At 43.7% G+C, this 17,486-nt stretch overlaps 1 protein-coding gene and 3 long non-coding RNA genes across 5 annotated transcripts in view; 2 read left to right on the top strand and 2 right to left on the bottom strand.

Moving 5' to 3' along the window:
* The window catches only part of LOC112237828 (dystroglycan), a 117,480-nt gene extending 106,270 nt beyond the window's left edge, over positions 1-11,210 (top strand). For both annotated transcript variants that reach the window (XM_042329721.1, XM_042329719.1), the window contains exon 3: positions 7,697-11,210. In XM_042329721.1, coding sequence (XP_042185655.1) covers positions 7,697-9,985 — 2,289 coding nt within the window. In that variant the 3' untranslated portion in view covers positions 9,986-11,210. The remainder of the gene's footprint in view (positions 1-7,696) is intronic.
* A 3,434-nt stretch (positions 11,211-14,644) lies between these two features.
* LOC121847710 lies at positions 14,645-15,136 on the bottom strand. The gene is made up of 2 exons (XR_006084518.1): positions 14,892-15,136; positions 14,645-14,843 (listed from the first exon to the last, which is right to left on the bottom strand). It is a non-coding gene; the product is annotated as an uncharacterized LOC121847710 (long non-coding RNA).
* Positions 15,137-15,352: 216 nt separating this feature from the next.
* On the top strand, positions 15,353-16,048 carry LOC121847709. Its single transcript, XR_006084517.1, has 3 exons — positions 15,353-15,456; positions 15,595-15,846; positions 15,906-16,048. It is a non-coding gene; the product is annotated as an uncharacterized LOC121847709 (long non-coding RNA).
* On the bottom strand, positions 15,782-16,078 carry LOC121847711. The gene is made up of 2 exons (XR_006084519.1): positions 16,042-16,078; positions 15,782-15,856 (listed from the first exon to the last, which is right to left on the bottom strand). It is a non-coding gene; the product is annotated as an uncharacterized LOC121847711 (long non-coding RNA).
* Positions 16,079-17,486: the final 1,408 nt, after the last annotated feature.

Below are 17,486 nucleotides of genomic sequence, written 5' to 3'. Positions count from 1 at the left end.
GCGGAGCAGTTGCCGTACCAGGCGGTGATACAGCCCGCCAGGATGCTCTCGATTGCTCTCGATTGTGCATCTGTAGAAGTTTGTGAGTGCTTTTGGTGACAAGCCGAATTTCTTCAGCCTCCTGAGGTTGAAGAGGCGCTGCTGCGCCTTCTTCACGATGCTGTCTGTGTGAGTGGACCAATTCAGTTTGTCTGTGATGTGTATGCCGAGGAACTTAAAACTTGCTACCCTCTCCACTACTGTTCCATCGATGTGGATAGGGGGTGTTCCCTCTGCTGTTTCCTGAAGTCCACAATCATCTCCTTAGTTTTGTTGACGTTGAGTGTGAGGTTATTTTCCTGACACCACACTCCGAGGGCCCTCACCTCCACCCTGTAGGCCGTCTCGTCGTTGTTGGTAATCAAGCCTACCACTGTTGTGTCGTCCGCAAACTTAATGATTGAGTTGGAGGCGTGCGTGGCCATGCAGTCGTGGGTGAACAGGGAGTACAGGAGAGGGCTCAGAACGCACCCTGGTGGGGCCCCAGTGTTGAGGATCAGCGGGGAGGAGATGTTGTTGCCTACCCTCACCACCTGGGGCGGCCCGTCAGGGGCCCGTCAGGAAGTCCAGTACCCAGTTGCACAGGGCGGGGTCGAGACCCAGGGTCTCGAGCTTGATGACGAGCTTGGAGGGTACTATGGTGTTGAATGCCGAGCTGTAGTCGATGAACAGCATTCTCACATAGGTATTCCTCTTGTCCAGATGGGTTAGGGCAGTGTGCAGTGTGGTTGAGATTGCATCGTCTGTGGACCTATTTGGGCGGTAAGCAAATTGGAGTGGGTCTAGGGTGTCAGGTAGGGTGGAGGTGATATGGTCCTTGACTAGTCTCTCAAAGCACTTCATGATGACAGATGTGAGTGCTACGGGGCGGTAGTCGTTTAGCTCAGTTACCTTAGCTTTCTTGGGAACAGGAACAATGGTGGCCCTCTTGAAGCATGTGGGAACAGCAGACTGGTATAGGGATTGATTGAATATGTCCGTAAACACACCGGCCAGCTGGTCTGCGCATGCTCTGAGGGCGCGGCTGGGGATGCCGTCTGGGCCTGCAGCCTTGCGAGGGTTAACACGTTTAAATGTCTTACTCACCTCGGCTGCAGTGAAGGAGAGACCGCATGTTTTCATTGCAGGCCGTGTCAGTGGCACTGTATTGTCCTCAAAGCGGGCAAAAAAGCTGACTCCACACTCCAAGACTGCTTCCATCACGTGGACTGGGAGATGTTTCGTATTGCGTCAGATAACAATATTGATGAATACGCTGATTCGGTGTGCGAGTTCATTAGAACGTGCGTTGAAGATGTCGTTCCCATAGCAACGATTAAAACATTCCCTAACCAGAAACCTTGGATTGATGGCAGCATTCGTGTGAAACTGAAAGCGCGAACCACTGCTTTTAATCAGGGCAAGGTGTCTGGTAACATGACTGAATACAAACAGTGCAGCTATTCCCTCCGCAAGGCTATCAAACAAGCTAAGCGTCAGTACAGAGACAAAGTAGAATCTCAATTCAACGGCTCAGACACAAGAGGCATGTGGCAGGGTCTACAGTCAATCACGGACTACAGGAAGAAATCCAGCCCAGTCACGGACCAGGATGTCTTGCTCCCAGGCAGACCAAATAACTTTTTTGTCCGCTTTTTTGCCCGCTTACTCTGATTAAATGTCAGGAAAAACTTGAGTTTAAATGTATTTGGCTAAGGTGTTTGTAAACTTCCGACTTCAACTGTATACACAGGATACTACCCTCCACAACACTATGTCACCAGGACATATACAGGATACTACCCTCTACAACACTATGTCACCTATACTACCCTCCACAACATAACCTTCACTATGTCACCAGGACATATACAGGATACTACCCTCCACAACATAACCTTCACTATGTCACCAGGACATATACAGGATACTACCCTCCACAACATAACCTTCACTATGTCACCAGGACATATACAGGATATTACCCTCCACAACATAACCTTCACTATGTCACCAGGACATATACAGGATACTACCCTCCACAACATAACCTTCACTATGTCACCAGGACATATACAGGATACTACCCTCCACAACATAACCTTCACTATGTCACCAGGACATATACAGGATACTACCCTCCACAACATAACCTTCACTATGTCACCAGGACATATACAGGATGTTACCCTCCACAACATAACCTTCACTATGTCACCAGGACATATACAGGATACTACCCTCTACAACATAACCTTCACTATGTCACCAGGACATATACAGGATACTACCCTCCACTATGTCACCAGGACATATACAGGACACTACCCTCTACAACACTATGTCACCAGGACATATACAGGACACTACCCTCTACAACACTATGTCACCAGGACATATACAGGACACTACCCTCTACAACACTATGTCACCAGGACATATACAGGACACTACCCTCTACAACACTATGTCACCAGGACATATACAGGACACTACCCTCCACTATGTCACCAGGACATATACTGGATGCTACCCTCTACAATATAACCTTCACTATGTCACCAGGACATATACTGGATACTACCCTCCACAACACAACCTTCACTATGTCACCAGGACATATACAGGATACTACCATCTACAACACAACCTTCACTATGTCACCAGGACATATACAGGATACTACCCTCCACTATGTCACCAGGACATATACAGGATACTACCCTCCACAACATAACCTTCACTATGTCACCAGGACATATACTGGATACTACCCTCCACAACATAACCTTCACTATGTCACCAGGACATATACAGGATACTACCCTCCACAACATAACCTTCACTATGTCACCAGGACATATACAGGATACTACCCTCCACAACATAACCTTCACTATGTCACCAGGACATATACAGGATACTACCCTCCACAACATAACCTTCACTCCAAATCAAAACTCCAACCTACAACCTGATTTCAGACAAAATTACCTGGAAGGATTCCTGGAAGGATTCCTGGAAGGATTCCTACTACCAAGATTCGTATTTCCAAGGTCTATACAGCAAATGCTCTGGCAAACCAACGACCAGCAAAAGAAGAACAAGAAACATCAACATCATCCAACCTGGAACTGAGAGAGTAATGTTTAGTCTGAAGCTACTTTTACAGCCAAGAAAAAAAAAAGAAATTACAATGTTATATTGTACTTTATTAGGACTGAATGCGAAGTTAAGGCTACCGAGTTTGCTAGGACTGAACAGATCCAGCTGCAACTTCAATTACCACTGAAGTGTGAAGTGAGAGGTGTCAAAGCCCTTGAGCCCAACAATGGCAGAAGAGTTTTCCAGCCTCCCCACCCAAATTCAGAGGCCTTTGAAGCCCCCTCCCTCTGTGCAGCTGTCATTACAACACAGTACCCCTGGATTCATCTCTATTTTGAAATCAGATATACAGCCAGGATACCAGGATACTTCAATTGTAAATTACCTCAATAAGAAACGATATTGTTGCTTTGATCACATCAGAAGATATCCTCCTCGCCATCTCCAAATTACAACAGCCACAGGAAAATTTTGTTTGAATGTCGTAAAGGATCATCCGCCGAAACTGAAGAGATATAGCTAGCTAACGACCTGCTTTTCCAGGTTGAAAGACAGGGTAGACAGAGACTTGCTAGCTACGTTAGCTAGCTTGCTGGGATTTTCTACAAGGGATCTTCCTCCTGAAAAAGCTTCTCTGCAGTTTGTGTGACATCTACTCCCGTTGGCTGCTGCACTGCTGCTTGGATTCCACCTGCGATCTGTTCACTGTCTGCCCCTGGTTGTCTCCTCCTGTTTGGTACAGGTACCCCCGCCACACTCCCCTTCTTTCCCGAGGTTTCACTCACCTCTAGCACACACGCACTGTTGGGGCAAGTTACTCCAAACTTACAATGACCCCAAGTCATTATATATTGTTTCTGGTGCTTAATGCTATTTATCCCACGACTCCTATCTGCTTTGTTGACTATGAACTTTCTTGTTTACCCAACCGTGGGACAGACTATGTTTGTTCCCACACTCGGGACTCTGACTCTCTATTATTTGCACGGACTGTTGGCCTCCCGTCCTATTCTATCCAACTCTGGCCGGCTTTATATTCATGTTACCTGATTAAATTGCTGTATAATAGGATATTGTTGTCATCTATTGCACATTGCTTGCTGTTTGGGGTTTTAGGCTGGGTTTCTGTACAGCACTTTGAGATATCAGCTGATGTACGAAGGGCTATATAAATACCTTCGATTTGATTTGATTCAAATGTCATAAGTAAGCATTTCACTGAAAGGTCTACCTACACCTGTTGTATCTGGCGCATGTGACCAATAACATTTGATTTGATTTGAAATCAAGACTGCAGAGCTCTCCCTGTCCTACCCCGTGCCTTGAATATATTACTGTTGATGGTATGTGGAAATGTGCATGCACACCCTGGCCCATCTACTGTTGCTAGCCTCAATTCTGACTTGTGCTCTGATATCTGCTTCACTGATTTCTGCTCCCCATAAAAGCCTGTGTTTTCTGCACGTTAACACTAGAAGCTTATTACCCAATTGAAAGTGTGGGTTCACAGCTCCAATCCAGATGTGTTGGTCATTACTGAGATGTGGTTAAGAAAAAGTGATTTGAACACTGTTAACCTTTCTGGTTATAACCTTTTTCGGCAAGACAGATCTTCCAAAGGTGGTGGAGTGGCAATCTTTACCAAGGAACACCTTCAGTGCTCAGTTGTCTCCACCAAGTCTGTCCCCAAACAATTTGATTTGCTAGTTTTAAGCATTAAACTTTCCAAATAACTATTTTTTGACTGTTGCTGAATTTTGTCATTCATCATCAGCACTGGCCTGTACCTGACCTGCCCTAAGCTCTCTCCTGGCCCCTTTACACTCTGAATTTGTCCTGCTAGGTGACCTAAACTGGGACATGCTTAAACCACCTGACCAAGTCCTAAAGCAATGGGACTCCCTAAATCTTTCTCAGATTAATACCAATCCCACAAGGTATGACTCCAAACACCCAGAAAAGGCTATTCTCTTTGATGTTATCATCACAAATAATCCTGATAGGTATGGTGTTTTCTGTAATGATTTTAAGCTGTAAAACAGTGATCACTATGTTCGTAATGGTTGCTCAGTGAAACGACCTGTCCTGATTTGTCATAGACTCTTGCTAAAAAGCTTTAATGAGCAAGCCTTCCTTCATGACCTGGCCTCTCTGTAAACTTGATCCCCTCTGTCAAAGACGCTTGGACCTTCTTTTTTTAAATCGTTTATATGTTAACAAACGCGCCCGCATAAAGAAAATGAGAATTTCAAACAGGTTCAGCCCCTGGTTCGACCGTGATCTGGCAGAGTTACTCCACCTCGAATTGCATTTTTTCTAAATATCGTCACACGCATACTTAGGCTGACTGGCTCTCGTTCAGGCAAATGAGAATTAAGTGCACTCAGGCTATCCGGCCAAAGTTAGTTACTTTAAGGAGCAGTTCTCTGTCTGTGTGTCTAACCCAGGAAGTTCTGGAAAATTGTTAAAGACCTAGAGAAAAAACCCTCCGCCTGCCCATGTCCCTTAATGTTGATGGTGTGGTTGTTACTGACAAGAAGCACATGGCTGAGCTCTTTAATCACCACTTCATTAAGTCAGGATTCCTGTTTGACTCAGCCATGCGTCCAACATTTCCTCATCTCCCACCCCTTCTAATGCAAGTAGCCCTGATGCTCCTCCCTCTTTTTAACCTGCCCCGCTACAACGTTTCTTGCTGCAGTCTGAGGTCCTAAAGGAACTCCTTAAACTTGACCACAAAAGAAACATCTGGGTCAGATGGTTTAGACCCTTTCTTCTTTTTAGGTTGCATCCCTTATCATTGCCAAGCCTATCTCTGACCTTTTTAACCTGTCTGTCCTCTCTGGGGAGGTTCCCATTCCTTGGAAGGCAGCCACGGTGCGTCCTTTATTTAAAGGGGAGATCAAGCTGATCTTAACTGTTATAGGCCAATTTCTATTTTGCCCTGTTTATCAAGTGTTGAAAAAACTTGTCAATAATCAACTGACTGGCTTTCTTGATGTCTGTAGTATTCTCTCTGGTATGCAATCTGGTTTCCGGTCAGGTTATGGATGTGTCGCTGCAACCTTAAAGGTCCTCAATGATGTCACCATTGCCCTTGAGTCTAAGCAATGTTGTGCTGCCATTTTTATTGACTTGCCAAAGCTTTTCATACGGTAGACCATTCCATTCCTGTGGGCCTGCTAAGGAGTATTGGTGTCTCTGAGCGGTCTTTGGCCTGGTTTGCTAATTACCTCTCTCAGAGTGCAGTGTATAAAGTCAGAACAGCTGCTGTCTCAGACGCTGCCTGTCACCAAGGGAGTACCCCAAGGCTCGATCCTAGGCCCCACACTCTTCTTCTCAATTTACAGCAACATAGCTCAGGCAGTAGGAAGCTCTCACATCCATTTATATGCAGTCTTATACTCAGCTGGCCCTTCCCCGGATTGTGTGTTCAACGCTCTACTACAAACCTGTCTTAGGGTCCAACAAGCTTTCTCTGCCCTTAACCTTGTTCTGAAAACCTCCAAAAACAAAGGTTATGGTTTGGTTTGGTAAGAGGAATGCCCCTCTCCCCACCGTTGTGATTACTAAATCTGAGGATTTAGAGCTTGAGGTACTCACCTCATACAAGTACTTGGGAGTATGGCTAGACGGTACACTGCCCTTCTCTCACACATATCAAAGCTGCAAACTAAGGTTAAACCTTGACTTGCTCATCTTTCACCCCAGCTGCCAAACTTACCCTGATTCAGATCCTACCCATGCTCGAATACGGAGACGTAATTTACACATGATCAATTAAATGTATAGATCTGCAAGTAAAGGTGCTCTCCAGCTGCTAGATGTACTTTAAAATGAATTGTATCTTGTGAATTGTAAACTATATTTCACCTTTTAACCTCATAGAGAAACTGCACTAGTCTAATAGAAAAAAATTTAAATTGTGTGAAGAAAATCACCAGCAGCAGCTTCTCACAACAATAACATCTCCTATTATTTATAAACCCAAAAGATAAAACAAGATCTGCTGTTATTTTCTTCTCTGTTATTAATGGCTGCATTATGTCACTTTTGGGAGCAATTGACCAAATTCGCATAGAAATGTGAGTTATAGATTTGTCATTCTCATTGAAAGCAAGTCTAAGAAGCGGTTGATCTGTTCTATGTGTTACTTCTATGCTTCCTATTCTTAAGTTAAATGTTTTGTCTTTTACTTTCGTTTTTTTACACCAGCTCCAAACAACTGAAAATACTATATTTTTGGTTATGGAAAATATATTACAGTGTTTTAGAGAATACAATGGTTCTCTACCCTATACTTGCTTGTTTTGTCACATAAACGTAAATAAGGCAAATTCTTAGAATTTTTGCAACCAGGAAATGGGGGAGTGATTTATGCATAGTTCATTTTGAATGATTTATAAACTAGTTACACAATCAAGAAAACAGTAATTCTGTGAGTAGAACAGAAGTGCAAATTTTGTGAGCGTAGACTTATTATTTTTCATGTTGTTTTCTTGTATTTTATCTTAAATTATTAATTGAATCAAAAAAGACTTATCAACTCTTTATCTTTTGTTTTTTTTCCCAGATAACTGAGTCAGGCAAGGAGACGCTACCAACATGGCTGCACTGGGACTGGGAGAGCAACGTCCTACAGGGTCTACCACTGGGTGAGGACAAGGGTGTCCACTATATCTCCGTCTCCGCATCCAATGGCAGCCAGGATATCTTCTCCATCGAGGTGCACCCAGAGGAACACGCTGACACTGACCCGATCCAGGTAGCCATCCAGTCAGCATCCAACAACTCCAACAACGAGGTAGAGCCATTCGTCTGTGGCAACGAGGAGCCGGTGACGGTGCTCACAGTGATTCTGGATGCCGACCTGACCAAGATGAGCTCCAGGCAGAGGGTGGAGCTGCTGACCAAGATGAAGAAGTTCTCTGGCGTGGCGCTGCAGCACATGAAGATACATCCTGTGGTCAACAACAGATTGTTCGATATGTCCGCCTTCATGGCCGGACCGGGAAATGCCAAAAAGGTGGTGGAGAACGGAGCCCTGTTATCCTGGAAGCTGGGCTGTTCCCTGGACCAGAGTAACGTCCCTAATATTAGTAGTGTCCAGGCGCCGGCTAAAGAGGGCACTATGTCGGCTCAGTTGGGATATCCGGTTGTCGGTTGGCACATCGCCAACAAGAAGCCTCATATCCCAAAACGGGTGAGGCGCCAGCTCAACAATACCCCTACTCCTGTTCTAGCTCTGCTTCCCCCAACGTCTGTCGTCGAGCCCCCTATTCGCATTGTACCCACCCTATCGTCACCTGCCATTGCTGCCCCCACAGACAGCTCTGCCCCACCCATGAGAGGGCCTGTGCCCTTGCCCATGAAGCCCACAATCCGTGTCAGAGACTCTTATTCCCACACTCCCAGTCAGGGTGCACCCCTGCCAACCAGAGTGATGGAGTCCACTAGTACCATCTCCATTGAACCCACCATGACCAGGCATACTGTTGTGGAAGCCACGCTGACACTCCCTCCACCCATCACAGTCGCCACCAGAAAGCCAACCAAAAAACCAAAGAGACCGAAGACCACTCCGATGCCAAGGGAGCCCAAGACCACCACAGCCAAACCAGCCAGGCGCACTACACCGTCGTCCATCGTGCCTGACCCAAGAAACGAGAAACCAGATCTCCGCAACCCCATCGATCAGGTCAATGCCTTCGTGGGCACATATTTTGAAGTGAAAATCCCATCTGATACTTTCTTTGACAAGGAGGATGGTACGACAGACAAGTTGAGGTTGACATTGAGGATGAACCACAACGAAGTGGTCGGAGATGATTCCTGGATACAGTTTAATAGCACAAGTCAGCTGCTGTATGGTCTACCTGACTCGAACCACATCGGGAAGCACGAGTACTTCATGCAGGCCACCGATAAGGGCGGTCTGAACGCAATCGATGCCTTTGAGGTCCGTGTGAACCGTTGGGCTCCCAACGATAAGTCCCCGGTCTTGTTCCAGGCTCGCTTCCACGGGGAACCTCACCAGGTGACCAACGACATCCACAAGAAGATTTTGCTCATCAAGAAACTGGCGTACTCGTTCGGGGACCGCAACAGCAGCACGGTCACCCTGAGGAACATCACCAAGGGATCAATCATGGTGGAGTGGACCAACAACAGCCTCCAGCAGAACCCCTGTCCCAAGGAGAAGATCCAGACCATGTCCAGGAGGATCTCTAACGCCCAGGGAAGGCCCTCCCAGACATTCATCTCCACCATGGAGCCTGAATTCAAACCCATCGACATCAAGGTCAAAGGGACAGCCGCCTGCCAGAACTACATGTTCGTGCCGCCGAGTGAAATCACCATTCCTTTACCCCCGGCCGTCACCCCGGCGCTCGGCGCCGGACGCCAGAGCACGGACGACGTCTACCTTCACACGGTCATCCCTGCGGTAGTGGTGGCGGCCATCTTGCTGATCGCCGGCATCATCGCCATGATCTGCTACCGTAAAAAGCGCAAAGGAAAGCTGACCATCGAGGACCAGGCTACCTTCATCAAGAAGGGGGTACCCATCATTTTCGCAGACGAGCTTGACGACTCCAAGCCCCCTCCGTCCTCCTCCATGCCCCTCATCCTGCAGGAGGAGAAACCCCCACTGCCCCCGCCTGAGTACCCCAACATGACCAGTCCAGAGACCACCCCCCTGAACCAGGACCTTCTGGGGGAGTACACAGCTCTGAGGGATGAAGATCCCAATGCCCCTCCCTACCAGCCTCCACCCCCTTTTACTGTCCCCATGGAAGGTAAAGGCTCTCGTCCAAAGAACATGACCCCCTACAGATCCCCACCACCTTACGTGCCACCCTAAGGTTAGCTGGCTCCTCCAGAGGAGGAGAGGGGAAGCAGGGGGGACATGTAACCGTCTCACACCAGTGTTGTCTGTTTGGAAATAAGGGGTGGGAGGAGGAGGGTAGAGGCTCTGCAAAGTGGCAATGAACTTCGGACATTTTGGGTTGGGAGGGTTTTGGGCTGATCTGATCAAGGCTGAGTTAAAGTTGAATGATGGGAGGGAGGGAGAACTAGGTGGTAGCCTCGACAACAATAGCCACAACAATGACACTATTCAGTCTCTCGTCATCTCATTGGTTACAGCTGAACAGCTAGATTGAGAAGACACGCCCCTCCTGTCCCAGCAGCTTTTTTCTCCATTTGAAACTAAATGGCCTTTTGTTTTATTTTGCGTCTTTTGGTTCTGGTTTTCTTCTGTTTTTGACTTGACTTTAAGATCAAACTACTTGCCTTTTTTTAATCTTCTTTTATCTTGAATAATACAAGAGGACAATAAACAAACACACTGCAGGCAAAAAGGTTTTTTAATGATGAGATAGAGAGTTCTATGAATGAAAACAAACACAACATAATCATGTTGATCTGGGACAGCCAACCCTGCAGACAGTTAAACACAGTGGTTGATCGATGTGGCGGTGGCTGTTTGGATTCAATAAGGTTTGCCTTTTAACAATAATTGTATGTTTTTACCCTTATTCACACAATGTCTAGTCAAGATGAGCATAACAAGGGTAGCCTAAAAGAAGAATTAGAAATTAGTATTAGTATTTTTTTTTTTTTTACTTTATATCTTTAAGGTTAGATTAGATTAGATAGGATTGTTTTGGTGGTGGAGCAGATCTCCTGACTGAAATAGCCTGCAGGATCCCTTTTTCCCCCAATCAGAAAGGAACGGTACACCTAGTAGGTAGGCCTAGTCAGGGTTAGTGAACGTTAACATGGAAGGCAATGACAACCAGATGGGTACCCTGGCCTGGTTATGACCAGATGGGTACCCTGGCCTGGTTATGACCAGATGGTTACCCTGGCCTGGTTATTATCAGATGGTTACCCTGACCTGGTTATGACCAGATGGTTACCCTGGCCTGGTTATGACCAGATGGTTACCCTGGCCTGGTTATGACCAGATGGTTACCCTGGCCTGGTTATGACCAGATGGTTACCCTGGCCTGGTTATGACCAGATGGTTACCCTGGCCTGGTTATGACCAGATGGTTACCCTGGCCTGGTTATGACCAGATGGTTACCCCCTGTTATGACCAGATGGTTACCCTGGCCTGGTTATGACCAGATGGTTACCCTAGCCTGGTTATGACCAGATGGTTACCCTGGCCTGGTTATGACCAGATGGTTACCCTGGCCTGGTTATGACCAGATGGTTACCCTGGCCTGGTTATGACCACATTTCTTGTTTTTTACTTTGCGTGAGTTTCCCAAAGCCACCCAAAATCATTCAAGAGAGAAATATAACACAATACAATGCCCCTTTTTACTATTCTTGCGTAAAATGGGTTAAAATTAGTATCATGATCCGAATATGATCATAACATTGACCATTTGAATGCCATTTTGCCTTTATGGTGATGCGACAAGTGTCTTCTGTAAATAACGATGGATCTGCCTGTGTGTATTTTTAGTCCCCCCCCCCCAAAAAAAAACGTTTTGTGTAAATCAGATGTGGAAAAAGCCTCCTGCAGTTTATTTTAGACAAGGGGTAATTTATTTTTTTATGTAGTGATGATACTCTTGTTTTCACAGTTTATGCGGTAAAACAGTTTAGGGCCGTTGAGAGTGATTGAGAATGTCCTGAAAGGGATACAACATGTATTCACAACTCAAAGGTCATTGTTGAGAGGAGGGTAGGAGAGTTAGAGAGAGAAAGAAAAGGGAATATCCCAATAACAAGATTACCAGAAAACACAGAAAAAAATGGTTGATAAAATCTCTATCTAATTTTTTTACAACGTTTTTGATACAGCATCAAATTGTTTAAAAAAAATAATCTATAAATACATTAATAGTGTACTGCAATTTTTAAAATCTTAGAGTAGAGAATTGATCCCTTATTATATACCTTTTCTCATTGGTCACCTATTTCAAGTGATTTTTTTTTTTGATTTTGCCATATTGTCGAATTGAAATGTACCTCCTGTTATACAGTCGGAATGACCCATTTCATGTAATCACACATTTTATTTAATGTTCAAATTCTTCACTAACGACTTTGAAAGTGACCCTTTGCAATAATGTAAGGAGCTGCCTGGTGGTGGTGGTGGTGAGTGGTCAATGCAGGTTAAGATGAGTGATGATGTTTTACACGCATAATGATGATGATCATGTACACGCATAATAATGATGATGATGTGCACGCATAATAATGATGATGATGTACACGCATAATGATGATGATGATGTACACGCATAATAATGATGATCATGTACACGCATAATGATGATGATGATGTACACGCATAATGATGATGATGATGTACACGCATAATGATGATGATGATGTACACGCATAATGATGATGATGATGATGTACCTACATAGTTTGTTTTTGCCAGATACCAAGTGTTGCTTTTTTGAGTGTCCATTTATTATGGAAGCCGACCTCTGTCTATCTATATCCAGATAATTCTTCCTTCTTCACACGTTTGAAATTCTAATCCAACAAGTTCCCATAGTATTGGAATGAATGAATCATCAATATATATATATAACAGAGTGGATTATGATGGTATATCTCGCTTGGTATGTTGCCGTACATTATAATATAGAGATTTATTTTTTATTGATGAGCTTTGATTATAATTGGTTTTCTAATGCTTCCCCATATTGATGTGTCAGTATGTGTACGTCCGTAGAGGTTTCATTAAGGAGTGTATCCATCTCTCTAATCTGTCAGCCATTTTGAGACTCCCTGATTCCTGTCACAATAACTGGCTCGTAATTCTTTCTCCTTGAACTAAAACCGGTATTATTAATCTGACCAGACGACACATTGTGATCTGGAACCTCGAACCGTTCAAAAGGTTAACATGTTCGTAGATCTCCTTTCAGTTCAATGCCTCCATCACACTCACCACCATGAAATACAGACAGAGTTTATTGGTTATATGTAAAGAACTTGCTTCCCCCCCCCGCGTCCACAGATCATGTCTCCACTTCAGCTCTATTGATTTCAGGACGAGGAACAAACTGCAGTAATAGTCCTAGATGGTTTATCCCAATAGGGTTGTTAGTTAGTCAAATAAGAAATATATAGTTACTTATGACAGTTACTGAGATTGATGAAGATTTGATCCACGTTTGAGTGAGATTCATAGAACAATAGGTAGGGTCGATAATAGGTAAGTAGATAATAAGTAGATAATAGGTAAGTAGATAATAGGTAAGTAGATATTAGGTAAGTAGATAGTACAAGGACAGGTTTTTCTTGTTGTTTGTTGTTGGTTTGCGTATATTTTAAGTGGCGTAGTCATTTCAGCGTTAAGCTCAATTCATTCATTAGGCTAGCGAAGAATCGTGCTGATCCTAGTTACACTGATCCTAATTTAAGATGAGTGTGTGTGAAGTGTACAGGTTGTGTTAAAATCGTACATGACGTAAGTGACGTGTGTTTCTCAAATTCGGCTTTATTCCCATTTGACTCAAATTGAGAGGAGATGATGATCTGATTTTGTGCGAAGCTTAACGGAGAAGAATCCAAACGATGCAAAAAAATATATATAAATATGTAATAGCAGTCATTCATTTGTAACTGATTCAAATGCCTCGTTGACAGAATATCTTATCTGTTGGGCTTCATTTCAAGTTACATTTCAGCATTACATTTCAGATATTAGCAAACGGTTATGCGAAAGACATGGAATCAACAATAAAAAACACATTGTTCTATTATTTTAGAACACGATAGCCTGAAGGATTAACATTCAGGTGTAGCAACCTTTACGTTTTGTTCGAGTTTACCCTCCATCTCATTTAGCTTTTCTGTTTCAGGTGTAGCAACCTTTACGTTTTGTTCGAGTTTACCCTCCATCTCATTTAGCTTTTCTGTTTCAGGTGTAGCAACCTTTACATTTTGTTCGAGTTTACCCTCCATCTCATTTAGCTTTTCTGTTTCAGGTGTAGCACCCTCCATCCATTTACGTTTTGTTCGAGTTTACCCTCCATCTCATTTAGCTTTTCTGTTTCAGGTGTAGCAACCTTTACGTTTTGTTCGAGTTTACCCTCCATCTCATTTAGCTTTTCTGTTTCAGGTGTAGCAACCTTTACGTTTTGTTCGAGTTTACCCTCCATCTCATTTAGCTTTTCTGTTTCAGGTGTAGCAACCTTTACGTTTTGTTCGAGTTTACCCTCCATCTCATTTAGCTTTTCTGTTTCAGGTGTAGCAACCTTTACGTTTTGTTCGAGTTTACCCTCCATCTCATTTAGCTTTTCTGTTTCAGGTGTAGCAACCTTTACGTTTTGTTCGAGTTTACCCTCCATCTCATTTAGCTTTTCTGTTTCAGGTGTAGCAACCTTTACGTTTTGTTTGAGTTTACCCTCCATCTCATTTAGCTTTTCTGTTTCAGGTTTTGTTAGTTTACCCTCCATCTCATTTAGCTTTTCTGTTTCGCAACCTTTACGTTTTGTTCGAGTTTACCCTCCATCTCATTTAGCTTTTCTGTTTCAGGTGTAGCAACCTTTACGTTTTGTTCGAGTTTACCCTCCATCTCATTTAGCTTTTCTGTTTCAGGTGTAGCAACCTTTACGTTTTGTTCGAGTTTACCCTCCATCTCATTTAGCTTTTCTGTTTCAGGTGTAGCAACCTTTACGTTTTGTTCGAGTTTACCCTCCATCTCATTTAGCTTTTCTGTTTCAGGTGTAGCAACCTTTACGTTTTTGTTTACCCTCCATCTCATTTAGCTTTTCTGAGCAACCTTTACGTTTTGTTCGAGTTTACCCTCCATCTCATTTAGCTTTTCTGTTTCAGGTGTAGCAACCTTTACGTTTTGTTCGAGTTTACCCTCCATCTCATTTAGCTTTTCTGTTTCAGGTGTAGCAACCTTTACGTTTTGTTCGAGTTTACCCTCCATCTCATTTAGCTTTTCTGTTTCAGGTGTAGCAACCTTTACGTTTTGTTCGAGTTTACCCTCCATCTCATTTAGCTTTTCTGTTTCAGGTGTAGCAACCTTTACGTTTTGTTCGTTTTGAGTTTACCCTCCATCTCATTTAGCTTTTCTGTTTCAGGTGTAGCAACCTTTACGTTTTTGTTCGAGTTTACCCTCCATCTCATTTAGCTTTTCTGTTTCAGGTGTAGCAACCTTTACGTTTTGTTCGAGTTTACCCTCCATCTCATTTAGCTTTTCTGTTTCAGGTGTAGCAACCTTTACATTTTTTGTTCGAGTTTACCCTCCATCTCATTTAGCTTTTCTGTTTCAGGTGTAGCAACCTTTACGTTTTGTTCGAGTTTACCCTCCATCTCATTTAGCTTTTCTGTTTCAGGTGTAGCAACTTTTCTGTTTTTACTTTTTTGTTCGAGTTTACCCTCCATCTCATTTAGCTTTTCTGTTTCAGGTGTAGCAACCTTTACTGTTTTGTTCGATTTTTTACCCTCCATCTCATTTAGCTTTTCTGTTTCAGGTGTAGCAACCTTTACGTTTTGTTCGAGTTTACCCTCCATCTCATTTAGCTTTTCTGTTTCAGGTGTAGCAACCTTTACGTTTTGTTCGAGTTTACCCTCCATCTCATTTAGCTTTTCTGTTTCAGGTGTAGCAACCTTTACGTTTTGTTCGAGTTTACCCTCCATCTCATTTAGCTTTTCTGTTTCAGGTGTAGCAACCTTTACGTTTTGTTCGAGTTTACCCTCCATCTCATTTAGCTTTTCTGTTTCAGGTGTAGCAACCTTTACATTTTGTGTTTACCCTCCATCTCATTTAGCTTTTCTGTTTCAGGTGTAGCAACCTTTACGTTTTGTTCGAGTTTACCCTCCATCTCATTTAGCTTTTCTGTTTCAGGTGTAGCAACCTTTACGTTTTGTTCGAGTTTACCCTCCATCTCATTTAGCTTTTCTGTTTCAGGTGTAGCAACCTTTACGTTTTGTTCGAGTTTACCCTCCATCTCATTTAGCTTTTCTGTTTCAGGTGTAGCAACCTTTACGTTTTGTTCGAGTTTACCCTCCATCTCATTTAGCTTTTCTGTTTCAGGTGTAGCAACCTTTACGTTTACCCTCCATCTTTTGCTTTTCTGTTTCAGGTGTAGCAACCTTTACATTTTGTTTACCCTCCATCTCATTTAGCTTTTCTGTTTCAGGTGTAGCAACCTTTACATTTTGTGTTTACCTCCATCTCATTTCAGGTGTAGCAACCTTTACATTTTGTTAGTTTACCCTCCATCTCAACTTTTCTGTTTTTTGTTGTTCATTTTCTTTGATTCGATTTCCTTCTTTGTTTGCCCATTTGAAATGTAGAGATTGTGTGTGTGTGTGTGTGTGTGTGTGTGTGTGTGTGTGTGTGTGTGTGTGTGTGTGTGTGTGTGTGTGTGTGTGTGTGTGTGTGTGTGTGTGTGTGTGTGTGTGTGTGTGTGTGTGTGTGTGTCAAATCAAAATCAGCCTTAGAAATGAATTTCTTCATATGCAGCAAGAAGGACTGACTGAAAGCCTCCCGAAAGCCCCTTCAAGGTGCATATTTTAGTATATTATTTTGTTCGCTATAGAGAATGTTTTTTTTTCATTTAGTTTTTACATTCATGAGTGAATTAGTACTTACAATTGGAATATTGATGATAGTAACAATAGTGATAGTGATGATTATAATAATTAGAAGAATAATATGGTTATTATAATGGTTTCAGGGGGACATTATACACTGTTTGTCCTTCATATTTGTCCTTTTTTTACTGAAATACCTGTTTCCCCCACCGCGTTCCCAATAAAAATGGGGCTCCTCTGGTTCGCAAACAAAATGGTTGCCAAAGTACAGCGCAGTGAAAGTTATTTGGCTTGTCTAAACACATTGCACATATCAGACAGACGTTCAATTGACATGCTAAAACACATGACAAAGAGCTAGCCTCTCTGAAAGCCACCCCATGGGGAAGGAGGGAGGAATTAGAGGGATGATACCCCATGGGGAAGGAGGGAGGAATTAGAGGGATGATACCCCATGGGGAAGGAGGGAGGAATTAGAGGGATGATACCCCATGGGGAAGGAGGAAGGAATTAGAGGGATGAGGAAGGAGGGAGGAGTTAGAGGGATGGTACCCCATGGGGAAGGAGGGAGGAATTAGAGGGATGATACCCCATGGGGAAGGAGGGAGGAATTAGAGGGATGATACCCCATGGGGAAGGAGGGAGGAATTAGAGGGATGATACCCCATGGGGAAGGAGGGAGGAATTAGAGGGATGATACCCCATGGGGAAGGAGGGAGGAATTAGAGGGATGATACCCCATGGGGAAGGAGGGAGGAATTAGAGGGATGATACCCCATGGGGAAGGAGGGAGGAATTAGAGGGATGATACCCCATGGGGAAGGAG

The sequence above is a fragment of the Oncorhynchus tshawytscha genome, linkage group LG02 (genome assembly GCF_018296145.1).
Source record: "Oncorhynchus tshawytscha isolate Ot180627B linkage group LG02, Otsh_v2.0, whole genome shotgun sequence".
Taxonomy (NCBI): Eukaryota; Metazoa; Chordata; class Actinopteri; order Salmoniformes; family Salmonidae; genus Oncorhynchus; species Oncorhynchus tshawytscha.
This window is presented reverse-complemented; position numbering and strand designations above follow the sequence as displayed.